Below are 13,906 nucleotides of genomic sequence, written 5' to 3'. Positions count from 1 at the left end.
CAGCTGTGGGGGTAAGAGTTTGGCCGATAAGTCATATCGGAGTAGGTCAATATTTTGTGCCTGGTCTAGAAAACATCCTGCACAATTAACATTTTAGTGTTAATGATAAGAAATTAAAAGCTTGTATCTAATCAAAAAGGACAAATATAAGCTTGTTTTTACACTTGCACACTTATAGTTGAGTACAATCTTTGTTTGTTTTTATTAGAGCATGTTTTTGAATTATCTCTGTACCCTTGATAATGGTTAACCAGTGAAAACCCAATGCATTGTAATCAATTGTTATGTTGTCTCTTGCCCGATACAGCTCTCATAAGTTTGAATCTTTGTGACCTTTTCTTCAGGCGTCCTCTGCTGATGAGCAGCCGGCTGCTGAGTCAGAGCTTCTTCGGGAGTTGCAAGAGGTCAAAAACGAGGCCTCGGCCGCCAAAGAGCAGCTCGACTGCTACAAACGGAGCTGCAGAAAACTACAGGAGGAGCTGCAAGTATGTGACTGCGTCTTGGTGTTCGTACATTAGAGAGTATTTCTAATGTTTGGTGAGACTAACAAACATGTGCTTTTCTTCTAGGACAAAACGGCTGCAATAGAGAGACTAAAGGGCCAACTTCAAAAGGTAGGAACGAAGATTTGAAACCACAGTTTCCATCTTTTATAAACAAAAGCCTTGTCTAATATTTAAACTTTACGTGGCTTTAGGTATCATCTGCTGGCCGTGAGGAGACAAAGGTGTCTGAGCTTCAGCAGGAGTTAATGGAGGCTCAAAGTGAGGCAGCTGCCACCAAAGAGGAGCTGAACAGCTGCAGGGAGAGCTTGGAGAAGCTACAGGAGCTGCTGCAGGTACAGAGCCAAAGCAATCATGTCCTGTCATGGGTGCTGAGTTCAGTGACATTCATCTGTAGAAACCTCAACTCTGCACAAACATAGTGTTCTTTATGTTTAAGTTGTCATTTTACATTTCATTTGAAATTGATATTTTTGATTTGGGGGCATCAATCTTCTCTTCTAATTCTCAGAAAGGGAATTACCGATTCCCTAAATATATATATATAAACACATATACAGTATATGTGTGTAGGTCCCTCTTTAAACGCATGTTAATTACATACAACTGTGTTTTTTTAAGGAGCGGGAAATCACCATCTCTCACCTTAAAGGAGAACTTGTTGAAGTGAGTCAGAAATGATTTAACTTAATTTTTCTGCACTGAAATATGATGTGCAGTATCATCAGCATATTTCTTCAAAAGTGAAATCTATTGTTTTTTATGAAAAATTAATATGATACTTGCCTGTATGTGTAGTATTTGACCACCTGCCCAATCGCCCTCTAGGTACAAGCTGAAGAAAGCAAAGCCAACATGACGGAGCTTCTCCAGGAGGTCAGAAACGATGCGGCTTCCACCAAAGAGGAGCTCAGCATCTCCCGGCATTATAATGAGAAACTTCAGGAGGACCTTCAAGTCTGTGAAGTGTCCATTTCTGAACTCAAAGAGGAGCTCCAGGAGCTGAGAAAGAATGTGGACACCACCAAACAAGAGCTCAACAGCTACAGGCAGCACAATGAGAAACTACAGAGTGAACTACACATCCGTGAGCTCTCCATTTCTAAGCTCAAAGAGGAGCTCCAGGAGGTACGAACAGCCTTGATGAAGACGGTGGATTCTGGTCCTCCATCTCCTGCTCCCTCTCCTCAGCTTGTCTCCTCTGCTTCCTCCTCCACCACCCAGCCTAAAAGGAAAGGAGGTAAACAGCCCGCTGGTAAAGGAAGCGGTGCCAAAGATAAACCATCCGTCTCCAGGAAGAACTCTGCCGCTTCCAGCCAGTCGTCCAACAAATCTCACAGCTCTCGACTAAACAGCAGCTCTGAGCAGCAGCACGTGGCGGTAACGCACTCGTCCACGCAGACGGATCCTCTCCAAATGTCCGACCTCGACCCGGAAAGCGAGTCCGCAAACAAAGACGAGATTGAGGAGGTGATCGGAGAGTTCCAGGAGAAGATTGCACAGATGCAGGAGCTTCACGCTGCAGAAATCCTGGACATGGAGGCTCGGCATATTACAGAGAGCGAGAGCCTTCGTACGGACACGCAGGCTCTGGAGGACGAGTGTAAGGCCCTCAAAGCGATCATCGACAAGCTGCGCTCCACAGAGGTGAGGGCAGGAAAAGAAAGCGTACACAATAGAAAATTGAGAAAAATGCCCAGCATATACAAGTCAAATCTTTAAATCGCTTTTTTTTTTTTTAAAGGTGTTTCATACTCAGGACATGTACTTTAGTTGTATTGTCATTTTGAGTGATACAGTGAAAGGAAGAATCTGAATCATGGTTGATCTTTTCTAGGCCCCTTCATCAAGACGGGACCGTCCCACATCACTGTTCAAAGATGGCTACACAAGTGGTGAGAAACATTGATACAGTGCATTTATTTCCAATGCATAAAATAGTTTGTCACAGCTGCTAGTGTTCATTTCACACGTTTCTTTTAGCATTGGTAACACCGAAAACCTTTTTCAGAATTTCTGTTTCAAGACAATCGTTCTCCACCTTTCAGACAGCAGCTCAGACTACAGCCAGCGGACCGGATTTGACTTCCCGAGCTTGCAGCAGGAGTTCAGGTCGACTCCAGAGGGCGCGAGGAGAGAGACTGACGATCCACTGCCTGACCGCATCAAGGTACAACCTTCCCCGACTAGAAACGTTGTCCTAGAGCTCATCGACACATGGTGACACTGAATTAGGATTGTAATTTTATTTATTATAGAGATGAAAATTTACAAGAAAAGAATGTTTGTGTATGTAGACGTTGCTCCGTGAGGTGCACCAGGAGGGCATGCAGGTGCTCTCTCTGTCGGAGCTCCCTCTCACTGAGGGCGAGCCGGGCGGCCAGTTCAACGTCCCAGGCTGGCTGAAGGAAAGAGACGCCTTACTGGCGACCGTGGAGTCCCTCAAAGGCCTCATCACCCAGATGCAGACACACAGAGAAACACAGGTAGAAGAACCCCACCAGTATTCACAAAACACTGCTTACCGTTTGTCAGAGCTCAAGTTGTCATTCATTCGTCTTCACTGTGTTTGTGTGCGTGTGTGTGTACTTGTGTCTTTATCTGTGTGTGTCTGACATGCTGCAGACGTCTGGCGGTGTGGACTGGCGTGCGGAGCTGCTGGATGCTGTGCGGCAGGTGTTTATGAGGGAGCGCAGCATGCTGAAGAGCACCCTCTACAGCCAGCTGGACCTGCTGGACACCAGCGACGCCATCATCCACCTCAATCAGCTGGAACGCAGACTGGCTGAACAGGTCCGAAAGAACAACTCTATAATCTATAATATGGCCGGAATACACTCGGATATCTCATTTACAATCCAGTACTGGCACAGATGATAAAGAATTCTCTTGACTTTCCACTCCTTTGATTATGATTTGTGCTGGTCAGTAACCAAGTTTCTGTGATCCTGATCCAGGACACTCAGCACAGAGAGGCGATGGGGTTGCTCCACACTGCGGACAGGTCCAGTCTCATCTCTGAGATTCATCAGCTCCGAAGTCAACTAGAGCAACTTCATCAAGGTGAACCATTTTAAAAAGAAACTACTGTCGCTCTGCTGCTGATGTTCTTCCAGCATTTTGATATCTTCTCACTAGAAGTAGCGGGTCCTGGTGTTGACATTCTCTGATTGTTGTCCTTCAGGTGCTCTACCTGTTGCATCATCGGGTAGTGAACGTAGCGTGAAGGAGCAAGGAGGAGGAGCTGATGGAGCGGTGGAGGCAGGCAGGCTGCTGGCGGAGGAGCTGAAGAGTGAACTGTTCCAGACTCAACTGGAGCTGGAGACGACGCTCGAGGCTCAGCACAAACGCCTGAAAGAGCTGGACACACTCAGGTTAGACACGTTCACAGACGTGTGGCCAACACACCTGGAATTTTCTTGGGTTTACAGCAGAGCTATAGATGGGACATATGAGGAGAGGGTGTTAATACATGCAACAAAGTTCCCAGGCATTTCTTGAACTTTCTTGAAGGAACCAACCTTTTAAAAAAACTAAAACAATTCTATAGGATGAAAGTATCCATCACGGCTAAACTCATTGACGTCTCTGTCAACAGGGCAGAGGTATCACAGAAGGCTGCTGAGGTGGACGCACTGAACGACCAGCTGACTGAGGACCGGAAGAAGAGCAGAGATCTTCAGTGGGCTATGGAGAAGGAGAGGTGTCGAACGGGGAAAAACGAGGAGAGTAAACGAGAAGAACTGGAGGTAAGAGCCTTCACACAGGTGCCTTTTGTATGTTGGAATATTTTAGCCTGAATTGAAAGCTAACCAGCCACAAATTAGCTGTCAAGGCACATCTACTAGTTATATTTTCCCATAATTCTTCAGCTGAAGAAGTAATTCTCAAAAAAAGTGTGTTTCCATTGTCCTCCTCAGGACCTGAACCTCAGTCTGGAGGAGCAGAAGAGCCGCGTGGCCCAGCTGACCGTGACCCTGGAACAGGAGCGCCAGGCCTCCTCTCAGCTCTCCCAGCAGGCCGACCAGGAGCGTCTCAGCCTCCACCGACGCCTGCAGGAGTTCCAGGTCCAGCTGGAGACAGAGCGAGCCAAGGCCCTGGAGATGAGCACTGCGCTGGGGAGGGAGCGGGAGCTGCGGATGGGTGTGTCCTCAGACGGCGGCCCCTCCAGTGAGCAGCAGGACAAGGTGGATAGTAGGGGGCTCGACGAGGAAGGGAGTCTGCTGGAAAGACTGCAGAGGGAGCTGGATGACAAACATGCACAGGTGGGGTGTTTTCTAAAGAATTTATCTCCAAATGGCCACAAGATGGGGGATAAAAAAGTATAAATGATGTCAAAATGTCTTATATTTCTTCCTCATCTTTCCTCTCCAGGTGGTGCACCTCCTCAGTCAAGTGGAGGCTCAGAAGCTCCAGGTGGTACGGAAAGACGAGGAGCTGACTCTGGGGAGTCAGAGGTCGAGACGGGACCAGGAGGCGCTGCTGGAGGCTCGGGCCCAGCTGGAGGGGCTGGAAGCACAAATGTCTGAGGCCCAGGAGCAGCTGGAGCGAGAGATGGAGAGGAGGAAGAGTCTAGAAGGAGAGAAGGAGCGACTGGAGGAGAGGTTGAACCAGTTAGTGGAGCAGAGAGGAGGGAGGGAGGGAAGCGGACATCTGCAGGCCGACGGCGACAGTGTGAGTATCACACGCTCTTAAGTATTTATTTAATAGTGCTTCTATTCAGACGTTGTTATTGAAGCTGTGCTGTTGCTTCCTAAACAGCAGGCCGTCTTGCACAGCGAGTCCACCGACCGCACCGAAGACTGGGTGTTCCAGCAGAAGAGCGGAAATGTTCAGTCGGCAAGCTCCACCACGTCACCGCACCTGGAGGCCTCTCCAGCCGGTCACAGCGGCGGACCTCACCACGGTCCTTGGCGCACAGTCGACAAGATCTTGGACAAACTCCACCTCATTTCCTCCAAGATCCGCGGCATGGCGAACAAGAATACGGGGAGGTAATTCATGTTTTTATATTAACATTAAAAAGTTCTCCATATCAGCTGTTTAAGGTGAAGATATCAACTGCTTGTTCTGCTGCAACCAAGTGGCCAAAAAAAACTGTACAGCATTAATACAGCCTTAATTAACACTTAATAAGTTGTAACAGAATCCATAAATGTGCTATTACATTAGCCTTATGGAATTAACCCAATGTTTGTCATTTGTACGTGTGTGTTTGTGTGTCTGTGTGTAGACTGACTGCAGAGGTCGACAGTGAAGAGTTATCTTGGGTGCAGTCCACTGTTAATGAGGTCATCACTATGCTGCAGCAATCCCCAGGTCTACCCTCCGTCCCCGAGGTCAGGAACTTATATTTATATTATTATATTTGTATATTACTAATGTTTTATTTAATATTTGTGGATTTTGTGGCTGAGTTGAGTTTAGATTTATGATATGCAGAAGTAGACACTTCTCATACTGGTGGACACATTTTGATCAAAAGAAGAATTTCCGCTTCGCTGATGAGCTCCAATCCAACTGTCGAGTGCCTGTAATCTGACGGGACCCCACGTGGTTGTGACTGCTTTGTGTGTTTCCCAGCAGAGTGTTTCCTTGCTGGCAGGAGGCTCCACCAGCGGCTCCTCCATCTCCCTGACGGAGCGGCTGCTGAGGCAGAACGCCGAGCTGACCGGTTTTGTCAGCCGTCTCACCGAAGAGAAGAACGATCTGAGGAACTACACGCTGCGCTTGGAGGAAGAGCTCCGACGCTACCGGCAGGCTGGACCGGGATCAGGCGACAGTGTGAGTACACGGCAGGAAATACTACTGATTGAGATGACTAGACAGATGTTATCATAAATATTAGAAACACTGAAATCAGTATTATTGTGTACCAGAGATGTGGCAGCCAAAACGATTAGATAATATAAGATACTAGAAGTACCCTGATGTGAAAAGCTGAAATAAATACTTTGTTTTGTTCTGATTTTTAGCTTTTCATCTCTTTTCATTCCATGAAGAAGACTCTAAATAGACTAAATTCTATTGTTCCATTTCGTCCTGCAGTTCAGCAACAGGAGAGGAGTGTCGAAGGCGGACTCGTCGGTGATGATACTCTCCCAGGAGCGGGAGGCTTGGACGAGAGAGAAGGTCCGTCTGGAGAAAGCTTTACTTCTGGCCCAGGCCCAGGTGGCCCGACTCCGAGGGGAGATCAGGACCGACGTCCTGCGAGAGATAACGGGACCTGAGGCTGACAATGCTGCACTGAAGGTCAGCTACAAACAGCTGATGATTCAGCTTGTATCTGAGGAGCTGGTAGTTAGTTGCTTGTAATAACTGCCACCAAGAACACTCTTTGTAATCGTATCATTTTCCTTTGTCTCCAGAGGATGTACGGGAAGTACTTGAGGTCAGAAAGCTTCCGCAAAGCTCTGATCTACCAGAAGAAGTATCTGCTGTTACTGCTGGGCGGCTTCCAGGAGTGCGAGGAAGCCACGCTGTCGCTCCTCTCCAGGATGGGCGGCCAGCCGGCGCTCCCCGGCCTGGAGTCCCTCAGCCAGCGACGCCGGGCACTGATGCGCTTCCGCTCTGCCGTCCGAGTCTCTATCGCCCTCTCCAGGTAGGCAGCCGGAGCTCCGTGTTAGTTTTGGGCGGTGCTTTACAAAACCTCTTCATGTTAAATAAGGCTTATTGAATGAAGGCTGGGACACGGTCCATCGCCATTGTGCTACCTTCCTCGTCGATACTGACTTAACAGACATTTATTTAAATGGAAATCTTTAAGATTTCCACTTTAACAACAAATTCGATTTTCTAAACGTAAAACCTGCTCATCTTCTGCTCAGAATGCGTTTCCTAGTGAAGCGGTGGCACAAAGCGACGGGGATGAGCTCCACAACCTCCTGCAGCGTTAACAAGAACGGAGCAGCACAGATTTTAGGTAACCAAAACAATATCAGGTTTTTACTTCTACACGGTAGAGAGTATCATTTAGGAGTGATGGAGTGATGCTCAATACGTTTTTATTCTCCTCTCTCAGGTTCAGAGGCGAGAGACTCACCGTATCTTCACCCGGGCAGCGTGGACATCTACCGAGAACGAGGAAGTGGAGGAGGAGTCTCCAGCGGCAGGGGGAGAAGTGGACGTGAATCCCCCAGATCGGCTGTCTCCTCCACACAACACAGGTGCAACTTAAAATGGGGATGCAACTAACAGTTACTGTCCATCTAGATTAGTCTATAAAATGGCAAAAAATTATATAATGTCATAATATGTTTATAATGACATACTGTGTCAGTTCTGATGCTGAAAGGTCTGTGTTGTGTAGGTTTCACACGGCCGGAGACCACGGAGCTCTCACCTGTTCCCACCTGCAGAGCTACGACCCCGACCGAGCGCTCACCGACTACATCTCCAGACTGGAGGCGCTGCAGAGGAGGCTGGGGAATGTGACTTCAGGTAGACCGGTTTGCATTTAGTAAACACGAAATCAGCATATGTAACGGTTTCATACTAAAAGGAATGCCCTCATTAACCTGATAAACAGCCGAAAGACACTTTCTCACACAGGCACACACAAACAAACACATTGTTTGGCATTATTAAATGTGTGTTGATTATCCATTAATTACTGTGTCAGTATCTTCATATTTTCAGTTGTTTTAACTCTATAAAGTAATTTTGAAATTTACCTAACTACCTTTTATTCTCTCCGCAGGTGCTTCTTCGTATGCTCAATTGCACTTTGGCTTGAGAAGGTAGACGCTGCCATGTTATGTTGGCTTGAAGAGACTCGGTTGCCTTTTCTCGTGCTGAGCACTCTGCTGTTTTCTATCATTCTGGTGTGGACTGTATCTTTCCATGTGGACCAAAACACGTTTTTTTTATTAGTGTACGACATGTTGTATTCAGGCTTTTTGTCGCCAGCACTTAAAAAAAACGGCTGTTTGTAAATGAATCTGCCTCTTTGTTGTGGATGAACTGTAATCATGTATATTTGTCAAATGCTAATTTAAGACCATGTGATTAATTTATGTTTGTGTTGTATGGGTGGAGCGTTGTGTAGAGAATGTTTGGGTTTATCATTAAGGAGGCTGCTACTGGTTATTCTACACTACACTGTGTTTTGTTTAGGCCAGACGGACTACAGAGGACATTTGTAGAGAACGTATTTTTGTAAAGCGTAGGAGCGTTGAATTTTCTGGGTATTTTGTCAAAAACTGAAATAAAGAGGACTACATTATTTGAAAGAGTTGTGTATTTTTTCATTTCTTCATTTCTTCTTCATGTCCACTGACAAAAGATAAGGGTTGCTGTACAGAAATGTAGTTATTCATTAAATTTGGTGTCAAGTGTTGGAGCTGATTTTTTCCAGTTTCTTTATTGAAAGAAGGAATTAAACATTAACATCACAAAAGGGACTAAATGAACCAAATGTCATGAGCACAATATGTTCTTTAATGAGAAGACATTTAAGTTTGATTCAAATCCTATGAACAACAAAGCAGCTTGTGCAGTTTAACTTGCTGTCATCAGTGCTCGTTAACTCAACGAGGTCCAGGTGGAAAGTTCTTAATTAGTACAGGTGACCTTTAAAACACTTTGTTCAAAGTTTAAGTCCTCAAATATGCTGTTTTAGTTTATTTTAAGATTTGAGATATTTTTGAAGGAAAATGATCCGACAGTGTGGCAACATCCCACAACAGCTGATTCTTAATTCAGTCTCTGTGCACTAGGGGCTTACAGCTGTTTACAGAGGGTGCTGTTAAGCTTATTGTTTTATTTCTATGTGTTTAATGCAACAAAGGCCGCAATTTCACTTGCCTGTCTAATGACACAGACATAAAGTTCACTGGATAACTACTAAAAAGAAAACTCAAGCTTCCACCCAAACCAATCTAGAATATGGACCGCCGTGTTTTACAGTTATTCACCGAATAAAACTTGCTTGGGCTTCATTCACTCAACAGATGTTTCCCCTCCATCAAGTAACCTTATTTCTGACCATTTTTTATTTTTAAGAATTCACATTGTGAATATTAGTGTATGTGTTCAAGTCAGAGTCACAGTCGGTGTAATCATCTCTGGAAACACAAGTTTCAACAATTGTTGACATTCAGGGCTAAGGAGTTCTGAAAGAAGCACGAAATCTGAACGGTTGGGCATTCAAGCAGCGCAAAGAGTGTTCATCGAAATGTTCCTAAATTCAAGTCCCAGGACGTCAGAGCTTCAGTTCAAACACTCGGGATGTTGGACAGTTGCCTCGTGTCTTTGCTCTTCCCGCCTCTCACTGTTTTCTCCTCTGGTATCTGATGACGGGGTTGTGAGGGGTATGAATCATCGTGGTGTAGTTGATTGTGGGGAAATATCCGTCCACCAGGTCAAAGTGGTACATGCGCAGTAAAGTGGACCAGATGGTTTTGATCTGGACGTAGGCAAAGTTCTCCCCGATGCAGCGATGGCGACCTGAAGAGCAGACGACAGAGGTTCAGTTTGGATTTGGAGTTTTTTTTTTTCAGAATTTCTTGAATATAATTTAGTTTCTAGTGTGCTCAAGAGCTAATATCAAAAACATAAAACAGAAAGCAAACTGAAGTACAAGTTGTGAAAGCACATGAACTTCAATAGCAATTTGTTGATGATACACAATTGAGCCCATTTGTCATGTTAATTAGTGAGAAATAACTTATTTCCTGAAACGACACTGTATTCACTAAGTTACAGATTATTTCTCACCGGCTCCAAACGGCACATAAGCGAACTTCTCCCCCGCAGCAGGGTTGTCGTTGAGGTAGCGGTCAGGGCTGAACTCCATCCTCTCCACCCAGGTGTCCTGCAGACGCTGGTTGACGGTGGGGGAGACGCAGACCTGGTGGCCCACAGGGATGGTGTATCCTGCTGCAGTCTGAGAGAACGAAGTAGAAAAACATACGCCGTGCTGAGAAATGGGGCATTAAAATGAAAAAGGGGAAACTATTTTCTTTTTAGCTATTGTAAAAAGAAATACCCCAAAAAACTAGACGGGTGTTCTTACCTGTGGAGAGCGAGCCATCCTCATCATGGTCATGATAGGCGGGCGGAGACGCAGGGTCTCCTTCAAACAGCGCTCCAACAAGCTGAGATCTTTCAGCTGAGGACGACAACAGGACAATACAAGGATTAACAGACTGTTACTTAGTTTAATCTTAAGAACAGCCCAGAGGAACACTTACAACAGTAGAAAACATTTGAAGCGTATCTGTAATTCTCAGTAGCTGTTACTCAGTCGGTGGCAGAAGGCAGCAGATAGTCTGTTCTGATGCTAAATCTGTGACTTTTGCTGTATTTTCTTTAAGAAAATGTGATCTGTATTGATGATTGTAGTGTTAATGACTACAATCAATGTAACTGCAGGTGCCTGAAAACCTCGTCACACAATGTTCCTTATAAGTCACTTCAACCAGGAGGGGGAGCACCTCGTGTTTGGTCACTCGACATTGTGACTTATGATTTCATTGCAAATGATATGATACAATGTTGTACTGTCACACGGTACAGTCAGCCTTGCCTGATCGAAGTCGAGCTCCAGCCCTTCTCCACACACGGCCCTCTGCTCGGCGTAGCAGCGCTCCTGCAGAGCTTTGTCTCTGGCCAGAAAGAAACCCATCCAGGCGCTGGTGGTGGAGGACGTGTGCTGACCGGCCAGGAGGAGACCGATCAGCATCCCCGAGATCTCGTTATCGTTCAGGGGTCGTCCGTCTCTGAGGAGTGAACAGGGTCATTTTCAGAACTGGTGAGGGTTTAAAGGGCCGTAATCATGTTTTAAATGTTTTAGCAGAGAGCTTTTTACAAACACCTTTACTGACTATTTACTGTTTTTCTCTGATGGTCATTTTAGCGACAGACACTTAACACTGAGATATCACTTTTCCATTGTGATGTAATCTGGTTTACCAGATCACAAAAAAGCATTATATTATGTACAATAAATAAAATTTAAAAAATTAAAATAAATTTAGAAAATTCTACCATCCTGCAGCTTACAAAAGAGTCACGAAGGTCGAGAAAGGTTGTTTTTTATTTTATCTTAAAAAGTCTAGATTTAATAATAATAATGTATTTAAATGTGAAAAGGCTAAAAAGGTGATCCGGCAGCATGAGCTTACATTTGACACGTTTGTCCTCGGACACTGAAGCTATCTTACTTGTAGGTGGCGTCGACGAGGGTCTGCAGCATGTCGTCCACCTTCTCTTCAGATTGTCTGCGCTTCTGAATCACCTTGAAGAAGATGTTCTTGATCTCTGTGTGAGCTCTGTCCCTTTTCCTAAGCAAAGAAAAATAGTAACATTTGTGTTATTATTCAATCATTTTAAATACATTCTCATATGAGGTAGAGTCCAGTCAGGTGGGATGGTGAACATACTGTACATCTGAAAAATCGTGTTTATGTATGGATTGGTTTTTCTTCTTTGAATGACCGTTCCAGTAAATGTTTGGACTTCTCTTGTGCCATCGCTCCAGTTTATGTTTTCGGCAACGTCTTTCTTTCCACAGACGTGTCCTACCTGAAGCTGGGCAGCGGCAGCCAGCCGGGCAGGAGCCAGGCAGCGTGGCTGAATCCTCCGTCCAGGTCGGCGTAGAGCTGGGCCACTCGCTCATTCAACATGCTGCGGATCTCCTTCCCGTGAAGGCAGCTGCTGGCCGTCAGGATGATCAGCTCAGACAAGGCCTCAAACAGGTCTGAAACAAACAAAAAAAGTGAATTCAGTCAGTTTTACGGGTAATGCAGGTTGTGCTGGTTTGGACTCAATATAAGGCTGCACAACTCATCATAACTTAAGTTACAAACTTTACAAACTCCACAAAACGTTGGGTTAAAGAAACCAAAACAAGCTGGAAGTAGTCTGATTAAAAGTGAATTATGTCACTTGTTCATTTTGTAATATTCATGTTTTAATCAAGTTATTTGTGAAGGATCTTACTTCTCTCCCCGCTGTCTCCCCATCTCTGAAAATACTTGATGGTCTCTGCCTCAATGATTTTCACATGTTCCTTAAAATGAGCAATGTTCAGTCCGGTCTTCAACATCTTCTTTTGTTCCAGAAAGATCTGCAAACACATTAAAGAAAGCATGCATTATAGCTGCAATATTCAGGCTTTTTCTTTAGCATTTATTAACCTGGTTGGATCTTATTTCTTTTGTCTTTTGCTTGTTGATATATGTGATTTTACTCACAGGGTTCGGCACATCGTAAGCTACTCCTTTGCCAAACACTGGAGTGGTCAGTCTGGAGTAGACGTCTTCTGCGTTCAGGTCCTCATTCTTGCTGTTGAACATCAGCGTGGCTGCTTCGCTGCCCAGCAGGTAGGTGAACGTACTCCCCACCATGGTGAAGCTGAATACAGGGCCGTACTGTGCGTGGACAGCAGAGACGCAAGGGTTAAAACACAACTGGAGGGGTTATGACAATAGAAATCTGAGATGTTGCAAGACAATTAATCTAACTCCTCTACTGTTTTAGCTTTTTTCACGTGTAATTTCAGCTTTTTACGGCTTCTAAGACTTATTTAAATGGAATTTATTTGTATTTTATTTGCTGGTCATAAACCACGTCCATACTGGTGTCACAAGTAGACTTTGTGTTGTCTTTAGGCAGGTGTGTACGTGTGCCAGGTAAAATAAGGTAGAGGCAAGCTTTCTTTTGTGTGCAAAACGCAACATAAGGCTGAAACTAACACTCATTTTCATTACCAATAAACCCGTCTAGTACTTTCTCGATAAATTGATCAATCATTTGGTAGATAAAACATATCGTTTCTCAAGGTATATTCAAATAGCTTGTTTTGTGACGAACAGTCCAGAACATTTAGTTTTATATCATAGAAGAAGAACTGGAACAGTGAATTTGTTTTATCATTCTTACTGCAACACTTACTTTTTCATAAGCATGTTCAAGAAATTCAATGGGGCTTCTCCCAAACGCAATGGCATGACCCAGGAAGGGGATGCTGGAGGGGATGTATGGTGGATATTTCTGCAAAAAAGAAACACGATAAGTAAGAGTGCAATATGAATACGAGCTGGCAATTTCAACAACCATTTTGGCAGGTTTGTCTGACTTACCAGATCATTGTCAGAGGACGGTTTGAGCAGCAACTTGGAGAGATATCCCAGAGTGAGAGTGACGACAGAAGCTGCCAGCACCACGGAGGTCAGGTTGTCGTTCATTGTCCCAACAGTGTCCCCGAGCAGTTTACTGCTCATTTCATACAAGTGGAAAGACATTTTAACGTCCTCCTCTCTGAACAACAGTCCCACTGCAGCCGGTAAATGTCCAGTGCATCTGACGTTGATGTTGGCGGACCGTTGGTAATATTTCCCTATTGGCTCTACCTGTCAATACTCGCCCCGCCCCCGCCTGACTAACGGAGGCTTTCTATT

General features: G+C 45.0%; 2 protein-coding genes across 8 annotated transcripts in view; one reads left to right on the top strand and one right to left on the bottom strand.

Moving 5' to 3' along the window:
- akap9 (A kinase (PRKA) anchor protein 9) overlaps positions 1–8,727 on the top strand; it is a 56,210-nt gene extending 47,483 nt beyond the window's left edge. For 5 of the 7 annotated variants that reach the window (XM_031866346.1, XM_031866345.1, XM_031866343.1 and 2 more), the window contains 24 exons: positions 1–11; positions 345–485; positions 570–614; positions 698–838; positions 1,125–1,169; positions 1,332–2,150; positions 2,341–2,398; positions 2,552–2,673; positions 2,801–2,989; positions 3,129–3,296; positions 3,461–3,566; positions 3,688–3,877; positions 4,102–4,252; positions 4,424–4,768; positions 4,878–5,177; positions 5,265–5,497; positions 5,737–5,842; positions 6,087–6,287; positions 6,552–6,755; positions 6,872–7,104; positions 7,331–7,425; positions 7,525–7,669; positions 7,813–7,943; positions 8,203–8,727. The exon at positions 1–11 is cut by the window's left edge and continues 1,012 nt beyond it. In XM_031866346.1, coding sequence (XP_031722206.1) covers positions 1–11; positions 345–485; positions 570–614; positions 698–838; positions 1,125–1,169; positions 1,332–2,150; positions 2,341–2,398; positions 2,552–2,673; positions 2,801–2,989; positions 3,129–3,296; positions 3,461–3,566; positions 3,688–3,877; positions 4,102–4,252; positions 4,424–4,768; positions 4,878–5,177; positions 5,265–5,497; positions 5,737–5,842; positions 6,087–6,287; positions 6,552–6,755; positions 6,872–7,104; positions 7,331–7,425; positions 7,525–7,669; positions 7,813–7,943; positions 8,203–8,246 — 4,223 coding nt within the window. In that variant the 3' untranslated portion in view covers positions 8,247–8,727. The remainder of the gene's footprint in view (positions 12–344; positions 486–569; positions 615–697; positions 839–1,124; positions 1,170–1,331; positions 2,151–2,340; positions 2,399–2,551; positions 2,674–2,800; positions 2,990–3,128; positions 3,297–3,460; positions 3,567–3,687; positions 3,878–4,101; positions 4,253–4,423; positions 4,769–4,877; positions 5,178–5,264; positions 5,498–5,736; positions 5,843–6,086; positions 6,288–6,551; positions 6,756–6,871; positions 7,105–7,330; positions 7,426–7,524; positions 7,670–7,812; positions 7,944–8,202) is intronic. The other 2 variants (XM_031866342.1, XM_031866340.1) reach the window with 2 other exon arrangements.
- A 754-nt stretch (positions 8,728–9,481) lies between these two features.
- Positions 9,482–13,840, bottom strand: cyp51 (cytochrome P450, family 51). The gene is made up of 10 exons (XM_031866347.1): positions 13,589–13,840; positions 13,401–13,499; positions 12,701–12,877; positions 12,447–12,573; positions 12,030–12,204; positions 11,669–11,788; positions 11,032–11,224; positions 10,519–10,614; positions 10,221–10,389; positions 9,482–9,950 (listed from the first exon to the last, which is right to left on the bottom strand). Exons 1-10 carry the CDS (start codon positions 13,748–13,750, stop codon positions 9,772–9,774), a joined length of 1,497 nt encoding a protein of 498 aa, XP_031722207.1. The 5' UTR covers positions 13,751–13,840; the 3' UTR covers positions 9,482–9,771.
- Positions 13,841–13,906: the final 66 nt, after the last annotated feature.

This window comes from Anarrhichthys ocellatus, unplaced genomic scaffold, assembly GCF_004355925.1.
Source record: "Anarrhichthys ocellatus isolate YVR2014 unplaced genomic scaffold, GSC_Weel_1.0 scaffold35, whole genome shotgun sequence".
NCBI classification, from domain to species: domain Eukaryota; kingdom Metazoa; phylum Chordata; class Actinopteri; order Perciformes; family Anarhichadidae; genus Anarrhichthys; species Anarrhichthys ocellatus.
The sequence above is the reverse complement of the archived record's forward strand: the minus strand, read 5'-3'. Positions and strand labels throughout refer to the sequence as shown.

What these genes read in the sequence shown, in the direction of transcription:
- cyp51 (XM_031866347.1), bottom strand. Translation starts at nt 13,750, where the DNA reads ATGTCTTTCCACTTGTATGAAATGAGCAGTAAACTGCTCGGGGACACT. An exon ending in CTGCCGCTGCCCAGCTTCAG is followed by an intron (nt 11,789 to 12,029) that starts GTAGGACACGTC and finishes TTCTTTGCTTAG; the next exon opens with GAAAAGGGACAGAGCTCACA. An exon ending in CTCGTCGACGCCACCTACAA is followed by an intron (nt 11,225 to 11,668) that starts GTAAGATAGCTT and finishes TTCACTCCTCAG; the next exon opens with AGACGGACGACCCCTGAACG.